At 35.2% G+C, this 17,253-nt stretch overlaps 1 protein-coding gene across 3 annotated transcripts in view; it reads right to left on the bottom strand.

The window, feature by feature from the left end:
- Positions 1 to 412: 412 nt before the first annotated feature.
- Positions 413 to 17,253, bottom strand: part of LOC124404599 (myosin heavy chain, non-muscle) — a 38,378-nt gene continuing 21,537 nt past the window's right edge. The window contains exons 2-11 of one of the 3 annotated variants that reach the window (XM_046878885.1): positions 16,014 to 16,170; positions 15,545 to 15,663; positions 10,042 to 10,065; positions 9,571 to 9,603; positions 8,626 to 8,718; positions 8,365 to 8,527; positions 6,943 to 8,279; positions 3,906 to 6,825; positions 3,194 to 3,809; positions 413 to 1,748 (exon numbers count right to left, since the gene is read on the bottom strand). In XM_046878885.1, the coding sequence (XP_046734841.1) occupies positions 1,619 to 1,748; positions 3,194 to 3,809; positions 3,906 to 6,825; positions 6,943 to 8,279; positions 8,365 to 8,527; positions 8,626 to 8,718; positions 9,571 to 9,603; positions 10,042 to 10,065; positions 15,545 to 15,663; positions 16,014 to 16,170 (5,592 nt within the window). In that variant the 3' untranslated portion in view covers positions 413 to 1,618. Of the gene's footprint in view, positions 1,749 to 2,534; positions 3,068 to 3,193; positions 3,810 to 3,905; positions 6,826 to 6,942; positions 8,280 to 8,364; positions 8,528 to 8,625; positions 8,719 to 9,570; positions 9,604 to 10,041; positions 10,066 to 15,544; positions 15,664 to 16,013; positions 16,171 to 17,253 lie in introns of those variants that run through there. The other 2 variants (XM_046878887.1, XM_046878886.1) reach the window with 2 other exon arrangements.

Below are 17,253 nucleotides of genomic sequence, written 5' to 3'. Positions count from 1 at the left end.
TCCTGTTTTATTTTGTTTCGTTTATTCTATCAATTTATATTTTTTCGATTTTTTATCCTTTCCATGACTACTTAAATGTCTTTACACATTGATTAATACTAATATTTCTCGCTGTCTCGCCTTTTTCGTTAAAAAATATATTATCCGTTAAGAGGTAATGAAATGTTTCACCCCTTTCTAAGTGTAAAACATTCTAAACGTCAGCTTGTAAAATGCTTACTGTATAAAAATGCACGTTTAATTCTTATTCAAAATACACAAACTACGATATAATTGTTGTATAAAAAGTTATTCTTTCACTTTTCAAGGGTAATAATCCTTATTATTTGTCCAATAGTACAAGTTAATCTGAATTTTTTGTCACTCAAATTACTTTACTTCTTGCGAATCCTGTTTCGTTTTCATTCTTTTCTCATTTGGCCACAATTGCTTTTGAATGACGTTATGTGTTTGTATGCCTGACCTGGTGAAACTTTATTTCAAAAGGTTAGGAAATGACATGATCCCAGAAATGGGAAAATTAAATGTCGATTAAGTACTGTATTCAGTTTTTAAAAATATATAAATAATGATAACAATTTTTAAGTATTTTATTTGCTTTTTTTCGGAATAATATATAAAGGACTTATTCTATGGTTTTATGAAATATATTATATAATCATGCCAAAAATAATAATAATCATAATAATAATATATGTATATATAAATGCGTATGTAGGTATGTATACTAAATGGTCTTCGAAAAAACAGGAAAAAAAAAATTGTTAACGAAGAAGAAAAATACTGAAAGAATCGTAAGACCTAAAACCTTTTAAAATGAAACTACTAGCCCGTGAATGATGCGTCGCGTGTATATTATTGGTCAATTATTAAAATATTTAATAATCATAATAATATATGCGAAATAATTTACGGTAATCAACGATTTACACTAAATGTGTTATTCATGTTTCTTCCTCTAATTATGCAGTATTTTTTACCTACTTCATTAAATTTTTTAAATCAAACTTAATTCAAGTTTTACAAATTTTGAAGTCTATATGCAATTGCTACTATTAAAGAGTCGGGGATCAAATGGTTCAGTTTTCAATTCATCAAAATTCGTACTCCTTCGTTTATAATTATTATCGTTATTCAATTCGTGATCTCATTAGTAAGGTGTAAAGTTATGTACATATTGTAGATTTTTTTATTTCAATTCTCTATTTTCTTTCATGAAAAACAAAGAACTTGTTTATTCTCATTACTTTTTCGCATTTTTTTCCAATGGCAACTCAGATTGAAGCCTTTTGTTGAACTCTATTTCTACCTATGTATCTACCCTCTTTACTCTCTTTCGCATACCTATGACTGTATTCGCGGTGGAAAAAAAAAATTACAAAAATTAATTCAACATTAGCTCGGAGATGGCAAACCATTTTATTAATTGTATATCTTTTCTATCGTTGAAAAATGGCTAATCGACGAATCATCAAATGGTTCGCTTAACTCTAGTATCATCATATATCTTTTTAAGACCATTATTTTCATATCTCCAGATGGTCTGTATGTATTATGCGTTACGACATAATAACAGTATATTGTATTGTATTGTTAAACAGGAAGATCACTGGCCACTTTAATTCGCAGCTTCTTCGCCATCCATACTTTCATCCTGGGTTGTTGAATCGTCACCGGAGCCACAGGTCTGCGAGGAACCTCGTTTCGTAAGACGAGTAGTAGAGCTGAGACTCATTCCTGGTGTTCGCCTTAAAAAAAAAATGTAAATTCAAATTAGTCAAACGTCTTACTCTTTATGGGTAAGAAATTTAAAAATTTCCCACCATACTTGGGACATAAAAAAAAAAATAATAAAAACAATCATTGTTCAACAATTTTGAGACAAAGTACTGGATCTAATATCATCGCTGCTTCTATATCCAAGATATCTACGCTTGGTAATGTCTACATGGTATATCAACCTCATTCTAAAAATAGCCTGCTTTTTGTATCTGCAGCGTCACGCGACTTCCGCCTGTTGCATTTCTCATTCCTTTTTTTACCCCAAAGGTAGAGAGGGAAAGAGTATGTAAGCAAGTAAATTTATCATAAATCTTGTAATCGACACAGAAATTGAATAGAAAATCACAAATGTCTGATATCATATAATGTAGAGCTTTTTCAAGTATTACGTATTCATCTATACTTTCAATATTTTCAAACGCTGAAACAAATATCATTTAAACAAATTTCGCTGATAATAAGCATTCTCTTATATTGAGGAATAAGAGAAAGAAGAAAAAGAGAGAGAAATAAAATATGCAATAACGTTCGATATATTTGATTTGTTACAATTTCGTACATTATTATATACTGGTAGGATTTGACACATAAAATAGGAAAATATCAGCAACAGAATGAGAGGGTATAGATGGTAGTCATAAAACCATCAGCCTACTTTTCAAAGAAAAGACAGTGGAATTATTTTTTTCCTACATATTACCTGCAGTTGAGAAGCAAATCATTTCGGACCTATAGAGTTACGATGTAATAATGAAAATGAATGACGAGCATTGAAATAAATCAAATATAAACTGGGCATTATTAATATTCGAATGTTCAATCATCAACTTGTCAATAGATAAAAATTGTCTCCCAACTTACAGCTAATCAGTTATGCAAATTCATATATAAAATCAGTTATTAATTCAGTCGTGATTCGTTAAGCTTATAAAAATTCAGTCAGGATCAAATTTTTTATTTCTAACATTACGAATCGTAATATGTCCCTACAGGTTGAATAATTGGAAAAACCGTTTAACCTTGTTCAAGAGATAACGTGATAACTTACTCTAAATATTCTTTATCAGGATTGGGATGTGAGCTCATTCAACGATAAGTAATTATTCTTTTTCACGATGATCACCTGATTAATCACCTACGTCATTGATTCCTAAGTATATGGGGAGATATACATATATCACAAATTGATAACTTAATTTACAATTCGACGAAATGCACCTTGGGTTTCAATTGTATTATCGAAGCAGCGACTGCTCTTTTGCCTGTATTCCAAGATCAGTAGGAACTAAAATCAATCGACGATATACATTGTAAAATGGATATCAACAAGTAAATTGAATAGTAATCACCAAGCCACCCTCTAATACACAAATGGTAAAATTTAAGAGAGTAGAAAAGGGAGTATAACTACCTCCATTTATTCCTCAAGTTGGCAACCTCACGAGTCAGCGATTCGTGAGACTCCATCATGTCCTCCAAGTCCCGTTGTGCCTTTCGTTTCTGAGTCTTTTCTCTGGTTACTTCTTCCTCAGCTTCGTCTAGCTGTCTCTTCAAAGCCTTCATTCTTACATTGACCTTTTCAACCTGTTCCTTATATTGATCAGCGTTTCTTCGCTCATCCTCGAGCTGTATAAGCACCTCCTTATACTTCTTGTCTAACTTTCTGTTGATTTTCTGCTGTGCAAACCGTTCTTTGCCTTCAGCTTCAAGCTGTTCATCAAGATTATTTATCTTAGATTCCAAAGCTTGAATCGTTGCTTTGGTTTTTGTACGTTGTGCAGTTTCCAGCTCGGCCAATTTCGCCTTCAATTCTTTATTCTGCCTCTCCAGTAACATTCTGTGAGTTTCAAGTTTTTGGGTCGTCGATCGTTCTGTAGCCAAATCTGTCGTAAGCTGTTCAATATTGATCTGGCCTTTCCTGGCTCGGTCCATCAGGATCTCACTGTTAGACTGCTCCTCCTCCAGCTCTTCTTCTAAGGTCGCAATTCTAGCTTCCAATCTACGTTTTTCGTCCAGTAGCAAGGTTCCTTAAATAATTAAAAATTGCTTTATTAAGAACATTCTTAAAATACTATTAGAAACTAAACAAATTGCAAAATTGTAAAACAGAAAACACATTATACCCTTATTAGCATTATTGTTGATTTCTTCTTGAAATTCATCCCTCTCGCTCTCAGCGGTACGCCGATTTCTTTCGCTGCTTGCCAAATCTTCGGTAAGTTGCAGAAGTTCAGCTTCTAAACTCTTGACTTTTCTTTCGGTTTCCTTGGCATTGGCAGCCAAATCATCTCGCGCAGCTCTGGCTTCCTCAGTTTCTCTTGTACAGTCTTTGATCTGTGCCTGAAGCTTCTTGAGCTGTTTAAGAGCATCTTCCTTGACCTTGTTATGCATTTCCAGCTGTTGTTCGATGTCCTTATAATCGGCTTCCATCTTTTTACGCTGTACAATGGCTGCCGCACGCTGTTTCCTCTCATCCTCAAGTTCGGCTTCGAGATCTCGCAACTGCTTGACTAAACCTCTGCGTTTTTCTTCAGCCTGTTCCTCTTTGGCTTGGAGGTCACGTTCGAATTGCGCCCTGAGTGCCTGCATATTTACCTCTAGTCGTAATTTTGCGTCTTCGGTAAACTGAAGCTCATCCTCCATCTCCTCAACTTGAGATCTTTGCTCAGCTAACTGGGACTCAAGTGCCCGTTTAGCTTTCTCGAGCTCATGTACGTTCTTGTCGGCGGTACCCTGGTTATTCACCAGTTCGTCCAGCTCGGCCTGAAGTCCCCGTCTGCCCCGCTCAAGTTCTTCAACCTTATCATTCAACTCGTCCAATTGACGGGTCAACGAAAGTACCCTGGTTTCCTTTTCTCGCGCTTCCCGTTCGGCGGCGTCACGTTGTTCGGCGTACTGTTCAGATATAGCCTTTTCTTCCGCAAGTACCTTGTCAAAGTTCTTCTGTTTCTTTTCCAGCTCTATCACCTTAGCCCGCTGTACTTCCAGCTCGATATTACTGTCTTCCAATTCAGCTTGAATCTTCTTCTTAGACTTGTCCAATTTGTCGTTTGCCGCTTGTAGTTCCTCAACTTGCCTTTGAAGGGCTTCGATGTCTTTCAAGCAACGTTTCCTTGCCTCTTCCAGAGCCACCGCAGCCTCGGCCTCCTCATCGCCGCGTTTCTTTGCCTCGGCTAACAAAATGGTCAGACTTTGCACCTGCTTGTCCAAAGCTCGCTTGGCTTCCTCCTCTTCATCCAGCTGCTCTTGAAGACTCTCCTTTTCGCCTTCGAGTGCTCTCAGCTTGGAACTCAGGGCAAGCTTTTGCCTCGTCTCTTCTTCTAGTTGCTGCTGAATCTCGGTGAATTGCGACTCGCAAGTGGTGGCCGCTTTCAACGCAGCAGACGCCTTCAATTCGGCAGCTTCTAGCTGTTGAGAAACACTCTCTGCTTCCTGCTGCAATTTTGCAGCTCTTTCAGCCAGTTCCTGTTTGGCCCTCTCAACTTCCGCAACTTTAGCATTTAATTCTGCCAACTGTTGTTCAGCTTGTTTGCGCCTTCGGTCAGATTCCTGTCTACTCGCACCAACAGATCTTAGTTCCGTGGTTAGATCGGCATTCTCAGCTTCCAGGGTAGACTTTGCCTTTTCTAAAGCGACTTTAGCCTTCTTCAGCGCGTCCATCTGCTCGTTAATTACCGTCAATTCGTGAGAATGTTTATGGCGCATATCGGCCAAAGTACCTTCATGCATGGATGTCTCTTCTTCAAGATTTTTCTTCAACGTTGCCAGTTCCTGTTCCCTTTTACCTCTAAGTTCTTGTTGTGCCGCTGTAACGTCCAATGAGTCGAGTAGCTCGTTTTTCAAGGCCTCCAATTCCTCGTTAAGGTCTCGCTTCAATTTCTCTGCCTTGCTTCTAGCTATTTTTTCAGCCTCCAAGTCTTCCTGTAATTCTGCTAGTTGCGATTCCAGTTCTCTGAGAGCTTTCTGAGCCTGTGCTTTGGCAGCACCTTCCTCATCAATTCTCATCATAGCCTGAGTCAACTCTTCCTCTCGTTTACCCAGCTGTAATTGAAGCTCCTCAAACTGCGTCTTGCGCTCAGTGAGCTGTTCTTTTAAGTCTGAAACTTCAGTTTCTACCTTACGTTTAGACCTGTCCACCTCTTGTCTCTGCTGATGATCCTTGAGCAACCTTTCCTCAAGATCAGCGATTGTCGCCTCGTGTTTTGCTTTCAATTTCGAAAGATGCTTAGCCTTCTCCTCTTCTTCGGCAAGAGTTTGCGACAAATCGTTGGATCTCTCCTCAAGAATCTTCTTCTCTTTGAGCAACTTTTGATTGGTATCGTCCGACAGAGCAAGATCTTCTTCGAGCTTCTTGATTTTAGCATCACACTGAACCTTCTCAAGCTGTAACTTTTGTCTAGCAGCCTCTTCCTCCTCCAATTGTTCTTCAAGGTCGCTTATGTTCAACTGCAACTTCTTCTTTTCCTGTGTAAGCGCCGTGCTTCGTTCCTCTTCCTCTTCTATCCGTGCCTCCAGGTCGTGTAATATTTCTTCCAGCTCCTGTTTTCTCGCTGCCAGTCTCGCCCTCATTTCCTCAGCTTCCGCGCAGAGCTCGACTTCGGCCTGCAACTGTTCAGCTAGAACTGTTTTTTCCTCAATAGCCATCTGATACTTTCGCTCGTACTCTTGAGCCGAATGAAGCTGCATCTCGAGCTTGTCCCGGACTTGTTTCAGCTCGTCTTCCTTTTGCGTAAGCTTCTCCTCTTGTTTGGTTACCTCGAGGAGAGGCTTGACCTTCGTATACAATCTCCACCATTGCCAATTGCGAAGTTTCAAGTACGCCGCGCAGTTCCTCTGTATAATACGTATAGCGTTTAATTGTTGTAAACGTTTTTGATAATTCCTGCGGGCTAAGAAACCGCGACAGAATGCCTGGAAATTTACAATCAGATCAGTGATCTTGTAATCTCTTTCCTCCTCAAGCTGCGCCAGCACTCCAGCACGGAAAAATATCTTCGACTGGCCAACGCGGTAAAGATTCGGATCCAATTCCAGGGCTTGAATCTGAAAAACGCGACATGAATAAGTTTTATTAAATATTCCACATGAGTATACAGCTTGTAAACATCATTTTCGGTAAAAATCTACAGCGAAACCGAACCCGAAAATCTCAACACTCACCATTTTTTCACAAGCCTTTTTGCCGTCCATAAATCCTTTAGGAATGACATTGGGAGTGAGAAGTTCGTAGCGTTGCCTGAACTCCTGGAACGGTATTCTGTTGGGGAAGCCTTGACGGCAAATACGAATTCCTTCAAGAACACCGTTGCATCTCAGCTGATCAAGTACGAGAGTAGCGTCAATTTTTCCAGCCCGTTTCTCGTGATTCGGTATAATGCATCTGACGAAGTTCGGATTTGTGTTACGCAGAGTGACCATGAGCTTGGCCAGCTGTTCTTTGTACAACTGAGAAACGGTCCTAAACATTCCTTTCCTAGTTCTCGCCCCGAATTGGGTGTCGGTGAGGGCTTGCTGCGCCATTCCAACGATTTCGGCATCCTTCCAAATGTGGCATACGAACTGATCCTGAGACTGCTGCAGGAGACTGACGACGTTCTCATTCAGAGGATCCATGTTCTTCATGAGCCATTTGGCGGCCGAATAATCGACCTTACCAGCGTAATGAATTATCGCGAAATCTGCAACACCGCGGAAGTCGGTCTTCATGAATTTCGGATGAACGCTGTGAGCGCCGACCAGTTTTTCGACGAACGTTTTGTCTGTGGCTTTCGGGAACCAGCATTCTTCGTCGAGCAGAGCCATTATGCCCATAGGTTTGTCGATAAGGTCGATCGTGGGCTGGAGATCGAGGCCAAAATCGATGAACTTCCACTCGATACCTTCTCGCTGATATTCTTCCTGTTCGAGGATGAACATGGTGTGGTTGAAGAGCTGCTGCAGTTTCTCGTTGGTGTAGTTGATGCACAACTGTTCGAAAGAGTTTAGTTCAAATATTTCGAAACCAGCCATATCCAGTATGCCGATGAAACTTGCTCCCTGTCGCTTCGTCCTGTCCAAGGATCTGTTTATCCTGTTGACAAGCCATCTGAACATTCTCTCGTAGCAGGCCTTGGAAATGGCCTCGACCGCGAATTCGACCTGTTCTTTTGTCTGCGCTTTGGTCACGAAGTCTCTGCCAACTTTGATTCTCGGTTTGAGGAATGCCTTCGTCATTTCTGTCACGCTCAGACCCAACAAGTGAGAAATTTTCTGGGCGACGGTATTGTCAGGAAGTGTTGCTTGGTCGGAATTTCTCTCCTGTCTAAACTGCATCGACCCGAACAACATCACCGCCGACACAATTCTGAATATCGATGAAAAATCTTCGCTCGTCATGCCCATTATATTCATTGATTTTACCGTTGACTGGAACTCCGCAGAGTCGTCAACCCCAGGCACTGGCAGCGATCCGCTGGACAAGAACGGATAGTTCTTGGGATCTTCCAGAATAAATTCCTCTGAAAATAAAAATGAGAAAAATTTGAGCTTTATAATTCTATCACAATATTAAACAGCTCGGTAAGAAGATTATTGCACAATTACTTTTCTGTTCAGGCGAGGCCCCAGCTAGAAGTTGATAAAATATGTGGAAGGTTCTCTCATCCTTGGCCTGACGGATAGCCCTGGATTTTTCAAGGAGGTAAGTTTCGATGTTGGCTCCGGCGATGTAACCAGACGCATCAAAGTTGATTCTGATGAATTTTCCCTGGAAGCGTAAAAAATGAATAAGATTAGTTGCACTGCAATATTGAGTGAACTAAAGTAATCGATTTTTTTAATCTTAAGTAGCGAGTTTATCCTTACAAAACGTGAGGAATTGTCATTCTTGACAGTTTTTGCATTTCCAAAGGCCTCCAAGATGGGATTGGCTTGCAGTAATTGTTGTTCCAGTTCACCCTGCGGAACAGATTCAGTCAAAAGTTAAAAATGTGTGAATGACAATGTTCAGAAAATAATGCGAGACTACAAAGTGCAAAATGTTACCAAAATTTTCTCCTTTTTCAAAGAAAATTAATTCAAAATTCCACATGCGACTACCTTGCATGACTTTATAGACACTTATACCGTATCAAGTTTTCATTACCAATAGTAAAAAATGCCGACTCACTAACAGAATCATTATGCTGGCAATTATCTTGTTACTCAATAAATGAAAATCTACTTATTTGGTGTATATATTGAAGTTTTACAAACATGCGAGAATATGATTGAGGAAATTTTTTTTTTTTTTCAATACTACGTTTTTTCTACATTTTACACCGGTCTCGTATTTTTCGTATCGGTATTGGCAATGACAAAGAATTTTAAATACAGATAGAAAAAAGTATTTCAAATGTATAACATGATACGGCACAGCGACCGATGCAGAATGTTTGTGAATTTTGCAAACACTGCAGATATACATATACAATTTAAGGAATGCAATAAAAAAGAATAAAAAAAAGCTGCCCACGTTGCAACAGAGGTAATATATATCCTCACGCAACGATTATTATAGTCCCCACATGAAATATACCAGAAGACACAGCGAGTTAAAATTACAGCAAGCATTAATTTCACCTTTTTTTTTTATTTAACTATTCTGTTTGACGAAGGCAGCCAGAAGGTAGAAAAAAAAACGAATCGTCCAGGATATAAATAGCCACATTAAAAATATCAAGCAAGCCGCACCACCATCGTTACAGATACAACAATTATACATAACAAATTACACGTGTATTCGTATGTAATGTGATCAGTGTTAATTACCGAAAATTTTTCCGTAAGCGTCCCTGTAGGTGACTTCATTTATGAGGAGCAGGAAAGCGTTTGAATGAAACGGAAACAAAAAAAAAAGAAAAAAAAAGAAACAACAACCCATAATTAGATGTGATTATTTTTGTTAATTTCACAAATGAATTTTTTCACCAAGTTGTAATAATAATAATAATAATGAATGTTGAAGTGAAACAAAGAAACACGGAACAATGGTATTATTAATATTAATACTTAGGACAAAACGGGGGAAACTGAAACAAAACACAGCCACATATATTTGTTAATTATGTACATATATACATAACATAATAATTTCTGAAAACCTAAATAGTTAGTAAAAAAATATTTTGTTTCTTCTCCTTATTAATAAAGCGTCAGATGTAAGCAATCGGGTAAACATTATATACATATCATAAAACGTAAAACCTGATTTGGCTGTTCAAATTTAATATTTCAACTTACAATGATCAACGCCGGACTTGGAGTCTGTAGGTGGATCCCGAAATGTCAGCACCGAGAATAAAAGAAATTTTAAACATTAGATTCAATCGTTTCTTTGCACACACAATATACTATATGTACATACATGACTAAAACATATTATCAGTAGCATAAAAATTACACATATTACATACTATATGCATGTAATTATTTAAACTTGGAAAGTTTGGATGGAAAAAAAAAAAAAACTTTTCACATTTCATATTTCTTCGTACAAAAAAAAATAATTTACAAGTACAACAAATCAATCGTGTGTATAATTTATTAACGTTTTTTTTTTACGTTTATTAAACGTGTAAAAAAAATGGTGGGAGAGGGGGACCGAAGGGCAGAAGAAAAGAAATTGGGATCACGTGAAGGTGTGCGCGATTGATTGCGTAAACTGCATTCATAATGCAATTAACGATAACTATCTCGTATAATAATGATTGACGATGTTGCTTTTAATCTAATTTCATAATGCACGACACGCGATGTGAACCAAGTACCGCGCAGTTGAATAATCATTATAATAATAATAATAATAATTGGAATAAATCATAAGAAAAACAATAGTAATAATCGGTAAATACTTTTAGAATTATTTTACAAAATTCCGTATAGGTTGTTAAACAAATGAAACAAAACAAGAGCAAAAGAAAGAAAGAAAGAAAGAAAAATCATGGATCAAATTCAATTACATACATAAATATAGATCGATATGATTTCTCAATTTGCTTCAACGCTTTACAACAAACATGTGTATAAAATACATGTATAGATAATAATTACGCATCATCGTAAACATGATTATATTAATGATATTCTGATAATTGATTATTACATAATTATATGTTTATATATTAATATCATCTCGACGATAGATGCTAATTGTTAATATACAGACGATAAATTTTCTAAACCAGTGTCACGACTTCCTGTCGATTGCAGATAAGGAGTATACGAATGAAAGGAAGAAAGAAGAAAAGTGCAAAAAAAAAAAAAAATTCCTCAACGGTCACACGCTGGACAGACCACGTCAAAGTCCCATTCTGTGGTCAGTTTTCTGTCGTAAGTTAATCGTCGTTAAAGACTGTTTATAATTTATCCAGTTAACGATTATAATTTATGCACCGCAATATTCCTGTCTGCACTTGTATAATCTAATATATATATATATATATATAATATATATAATTATTATTAGTATTATTGTTACTACCACAACTACTATTATTATATGTGTACAATTTTGTCTATAATGCCGTTTCGTGTATAATATATATTTTTTGCTTCCTCGCCATTTTCTTTTTCATTATCGTCAACTATCAAGGACTGCAGAGAATCAGAATTTCAGTATATTATGTATATAATAATAATAATAATAATATTAATATACAAGTCGAAGCGAGTGACTCAACGTCTGAGACCTTTTCAAAGTGCGATGTGTGAAATGAACGTGAAGAGAAAGAGAGAAAAAAATCGGTTGGGGGGGGAGGGGGGAGGGGGAGGAGAAAACTGTACGTAAAACCTGCCCTGCTGCAACAACCGATGCTGAAATCAACGAATTTACGGCAGGTTCTTAGAGAAAGACTAAAGAAAAAAAAGAAGAAGAGACGCTGATAATCGCCGGAGTGAAAAAAAGAAGGAAGAAGGAAAGAGAATACTCCTGAAGCGGTTTACGCACCATATATACAGGTATAGGTGGTATACCTGTATATGTATAATATACTGTCCTTAATCAATTCCCGAGGCGATCTCAATACATTCGATGTATGTCGAGGTTGCAATATTATAAAAATACCATTACACGTATACATATATGGTATATGTGTGTATATACATAAGTACACACATTAACAGTCCGCAAGAACGTCCAATTGATGAGCATAAAACTGCAAATTGTGAAATTGTAACGCGACTATACCGTATATAATAAATATACGTAAGAATTCCGCAAACGTCACTCATGATTGTTATATTAAGATAGAAAAATAAAGAAATAAATAAATAAATTTAAAAAAATACAATCTTCTTGAAAAGATAATAGTTATTTTATTAAAAACGAAAAAAAAAAAAAAAAAAAAATTAGAACGAGTGTGTAGATACATATGATCTCAAAGGTATGTTATACTATACATTTAAGAACAATCGAATTCCGCCGAACGTCAAGTCAAAGGTCAAATCTTGGCTATTCACTTTTACGATCATTACAATTTAAAAATTATACCGAGGGTTTTGTACAACAATCGCTGGAAAACTGATCCGCATTATAATTCTAGTTACTGTTTTCGACGCAAATTTTTCTTTCTTGCGTAAAAACAGAAAGAAAAAAATTTTTTTTTTTTTTACACAATTGTCCTCGAAACATTTTTTTGCAAACATAATATTATTGCACGTACACTAAAAATTGATTTATTTTCATTCGTTTCGTACAATTTTCTAATCGGTTAGCATTATTGAATTCTTTGCACGAGGATGCGTGAAAAAAAAAAAAAAAAAAAAATTGAATTGTACATTTCTGTGCAAGATCTATGCAAATTAAAGAGTTAATGATCCTAACCCGACTCAACCGAATCTCGCTTGCGATCTTTAAACCATGTACTATGAAATTGAAACGGTAAACAAACGTTAGAGTATATAATTCAATAAAAATAGGCTTGTCTTTAATTATCGCATATCATGGCTGTATATATACCCACATATCGTGAATTCTATCATTTCAAAATTAGACAAAGCCATTGAATTTGCAAATTTCGTACATCACACGTTACTGAGAATTCTTTAACAGGAGGATACGATACTTCTCACACCCTAAAATTGTTAATTTGTAAAACATCTAGACAGAATGCGATATAAATATTCATGAAATTCCGATCTAAACTATATTATATATAGATATATAATATTATACGAAACACCAACCATTTAGAAGAGACTAATTCAATAGGCGATTGCAAATTTTCTTTTCAAGTCGAGTAGCTTCATCAAATCTTTAGTTTATTATTACCTCTGCATACGACATACATGAATAACATATAAATTTGCAAGTGCGATGGTGTAAAAGTGTTACTGAATCACAAAGTAATGACGGAGACTAAAAAAATTTCTTTCATCGAAACTATACACGTTACAAAATAAACTAATAACAAAAATGCTTAAATTTCGTATTAAAGATACATGTAAAAACTTCAATTTCGTTTAGCAATGTGAACGAATAAAATAAAATATAACTTTCAGGTTGATGATGTAACACCTGTGCAAATATTCTGCAAATATACATACGTGTGTGTACGTACGTATATGCAACGAAGGAGAAGTTATTATGCACGCGATAGCGGTATAGATAAAAAAAAATATTTATTTATTTATTTATCATCATATTATAAAAAAGTATACGTAAACGTGTATATGTATACAGAAATGCCAGAATATTGTGCAATTGATTCTATAAACATAATTTTTCCACGGAAAATAAGGAAAGGAATGGAATATATATATATATATATAATATAAAAAAAAAAATATATATATATATATATATATAGTATATATATATATATAGTTAAGTATTGCGTAGTTTTCAACTCGAAGGTATAATTCTAAACTTTGTTCATAACGTCGATGCATATGTAGTCATATATATACATCGACACAATGTCTAATATCTTATCGGTTCCGAGAATACGTTATTCTGTGTAAGATAAAGCATGTATACATATTTGTTTGAAACAGGTTGGATCATTCAATATATAATTACAACATTCTTAAATACCGATCGTTTTCTTTTTTTTCGCCGTCAGCCGGAAACATTTAATTTACGTTATTGTTCAGTATCGAATTGTCGTAATGTCCTTTTTTTTCTTTCTTTCTTCTCCCCCCTCGCCCCTTTTTTTTCATTTTTGCCTGCGTGGAACAAAACGTATCGTCGAAAATAATTCACGTGTAAAAAAAAAAATTTCAAACAATCAATGATCGATCAAATCCGAACGTTGTTATAAATAAAATTGTGAATTCGCGTAAGCGCGTCGCAAAAAAAAAAAAAAAAAAGAAAAAAAAAACGAAACGAAACGAAAAGAAAACAGAATTAATAAAAATGAATTGAAAAAAAAAAGAAAAAAAGAACAATGTTTAAGCCTCTTTCGAGGTATTTCAAAAATAAAAAGAAATAAAAAATATTCATCATCGCTACGCAACGAGCAGCTGCTATTGTAGAGGATCGTTTACACGTCGAGTCTCGAGTGTTAAGTGTGAAATGATCTCACGATCATACCATGTAAGGTTTGTTAATAAGATTTATGAACGTTTCATTATTATACCGCCCTGCAATGGTGGAGAGACCTTTTCCGGATTGCGGTTCAAGCGGTTAAATTCATGTAACATGACGTTACATGTGTAACAACTAACGCGCCAACTATATCTCGCATATTTTTCTACTTCTCCTTTATCATTTCTTTCATTATTACAATTTACGTTATTCAATGATACTCGAGACGCGTTCCGCAATTTCATTCGCATTTAAATTGCAGCGATTTTTATTCAATTAAATATATATATATATATATATATATATATATATATGTAAAGAAAAAAAAGTTTATGATGTAATTTTTTTTTCAAGTTTTCTTCTATATACATATATATATATATATCATAATCATGGTGGTGACAATTTTGTTCAAATAAAATTCCCCGATTTTGGCAGAAAAGAAAGAAAAAAAGGACGAAAAAAAAAACTTGAGAATTACCTCGCATTTTCCCACCAAACTTAGATAACTTTGGACAGTTTTTTCATGACCAAAAGTTCAAAAATTTGCGCATCTTGAATACATAAATTTTGTATCTAAAGAAACACAAAGTATCGCTTATTTTCACACGAATAATTAGAAAATCAAACAAAATCTTTAGTCGAATTTACGAATCATAGGTAAATTTCGAAAACGATTTATATATGTGAAAAAAAGCAAAAAAAAAAAACATACATTTTTTCCAAATTTCCATCATAATTCCCTGACTTTTCCCTGACGTTTTGGCCACCCTGATAATCAGTATCATTTTCTAAACGAATTTCTAATGAATTTTCTATCTATAAAAATCTAAATGAATTTTCACATGTACTTTGAATTGGCAAACCGCGAGTTTTTAAGTTTTATTATTATTATTATTCTCGGATGTGCGATAGGATCGGTTTAGTCATATTCTCGTAGCGGCAGCGGCAGCGGCAGCAGCCTTTGCAAAGTGTATTGAATTACGCTGACTGTATAATGATACAGTTATAATAAAGGTGAATCAGAAAGTAATTCGCACTAGTAAAACGTTACGATATCATCGCAGGTTCGTCGTTATTCATTAAAAACTGAAAGAACAAACTCCGATACTACGAAGAATCTATCATATTTTTATAGAAATAAACTATTTATAATTATGATATACAAAATCGATTCACATCTTACGTTGTATATTTTAATCGATCGATGAAACTTACCGCATTTGATTTCGGCTTCGATGCAGCCACGTACGCCAAATACTGAATCACCTTTTTCGTGTTCTCTGTTTTACCGGCACCGGATTCACCCGTGCATAAAATCGCCTGATCCTCCCGATCTGCGAAAGCAAACAGGAACAAAAATGAAAAGAAGGTAAAACAAACGATATAATATTAATTACACATATTTAAATAAAGTGTAAAATTTCTCTAATCGTAAAAATGGATTAATTGAATTAAACGGAGATCGTGAATCTGCAAGTTTTATCGATCAGTTCCGAATCTGATTAAGCAGTCAATATTCCCTGCAGATTAATTTATTTACCCCCCCCCCCCCCGCCCCCTCCGGTTGCAATTGTCGTTTTCTTCGTAAAAGCAGAGTATAAAATAAAATTATAAAAGTGTGTCATCTTATTGTTAATATTTATCTTAAAGAAGAAGAAAAAACGAACAAAAAAAAAACGCTTACCTTGCAGCATTGAACGATAGGCCGTGTCGGTTATGGCAAAAACGTGTGGCGGTACTTCGTGACGTTTTATACCCTTATACCTCTCCATTATTTTTTCTGTATATATCGGCAATCTCTTGTAGGGATTCACGACGACGCAGAAGAGGCCGGAGTAGGTCTGAAAAATCGAAGATCAAAAAAATAAATCATCACCGTCGTTATCATAATTGTAATCGTTAACACTGTATTAATATTTAATTGTCGTTAAATATCGTTATTATAACAATGAGTAATTGAATTTTCAAAATTTATTAAGCCCAAATTTTTTAATAAAAATAATAAAACAATTTTTTTTTTATTTTAAGAAAAAGACGCAAAAAATGAATAAAGAAATGCACAAATAAATAAGAAAGAAGACTGTAATTCGTTTCAACGATTATATTGAATAAAATTTTTTAAAGCGAATAATTGCGATGTATGTATGTACCTATACGTAACTAACATCGAATGTATATAATTAGCTGAGGCAATAAGAAATGCGTTAATTGATATAACTAATGGGCCTGAAATGATATCATTATGTACCTAATCAACAAATGTATAATCAATATACCGGGTGTCCGGTTAACCCTAAACGATATAATAATTGCCCCTTTTTTTCATATAAAAAAAGAACAGTTTGATCTGTTAATTTACGTTCTATTTGAAATAAAAAAAAAATTTTTCACAAACTCGTCGAACCAAAAAAAAAAATAACATTTTTCATTTTCACCACGTAGTGATACGAAGGAAAATTATTTCGCAGAATTCTTAAGAAAAAGAGAATGAGAAAGAAAAGAAAAAAACTTTCTTTCTCGTTTTTTCTCTTCCACCTCAGTGCTGGTTATTGTTATTTGATTAAAACTGCTAACGCGAATCGACGTTTCAGCGGTTTTGCAACGGATATAATTACGGCGGTGCAAAACACACGCACAGATGCATATTTGCATATTTTCGTTACTAGTTTCAATATATAAACAAGCATAAAAATTACAATCAGAATCTTAAATTATGTAACGGGAAAAGAAACAGAAAAAAAAAATCAAGTCCTTTTTTCCCACCCAATTCATCAATTTTCGTCAAAACTCTTCTTTCCTCTCTCTCTCTTTTTTCTCTTTCTTTTCGTGCAGAAACACGGTGAACGTTTTATCTACATCGAATAGCATGAAAAAGCAAATGTGATGTTTCAAAACATTCATGTATAAATATAAACGTAGAGAAT

The sequence above is a fragment of the Diprion similis genome, chromosome 3 (assembly GCF_021155765.1).
Source record: "Diprion similis isolate iyDipSimi1 chromosome 3, iyDipSimi1.1, whole genome shotgun sequence".
Taxonomy (NCBI): Eukaryota; Metazoa; Arthropoda; class Insecta; order Hymenoptera; family Diprionidae; genus Diprion; species Diprion similis.
The sequence above is the reverse complement of the archived record's forward strand: the minus strand, read 5'-3'. Positions and strand labels throughout refer to the sequence as shown.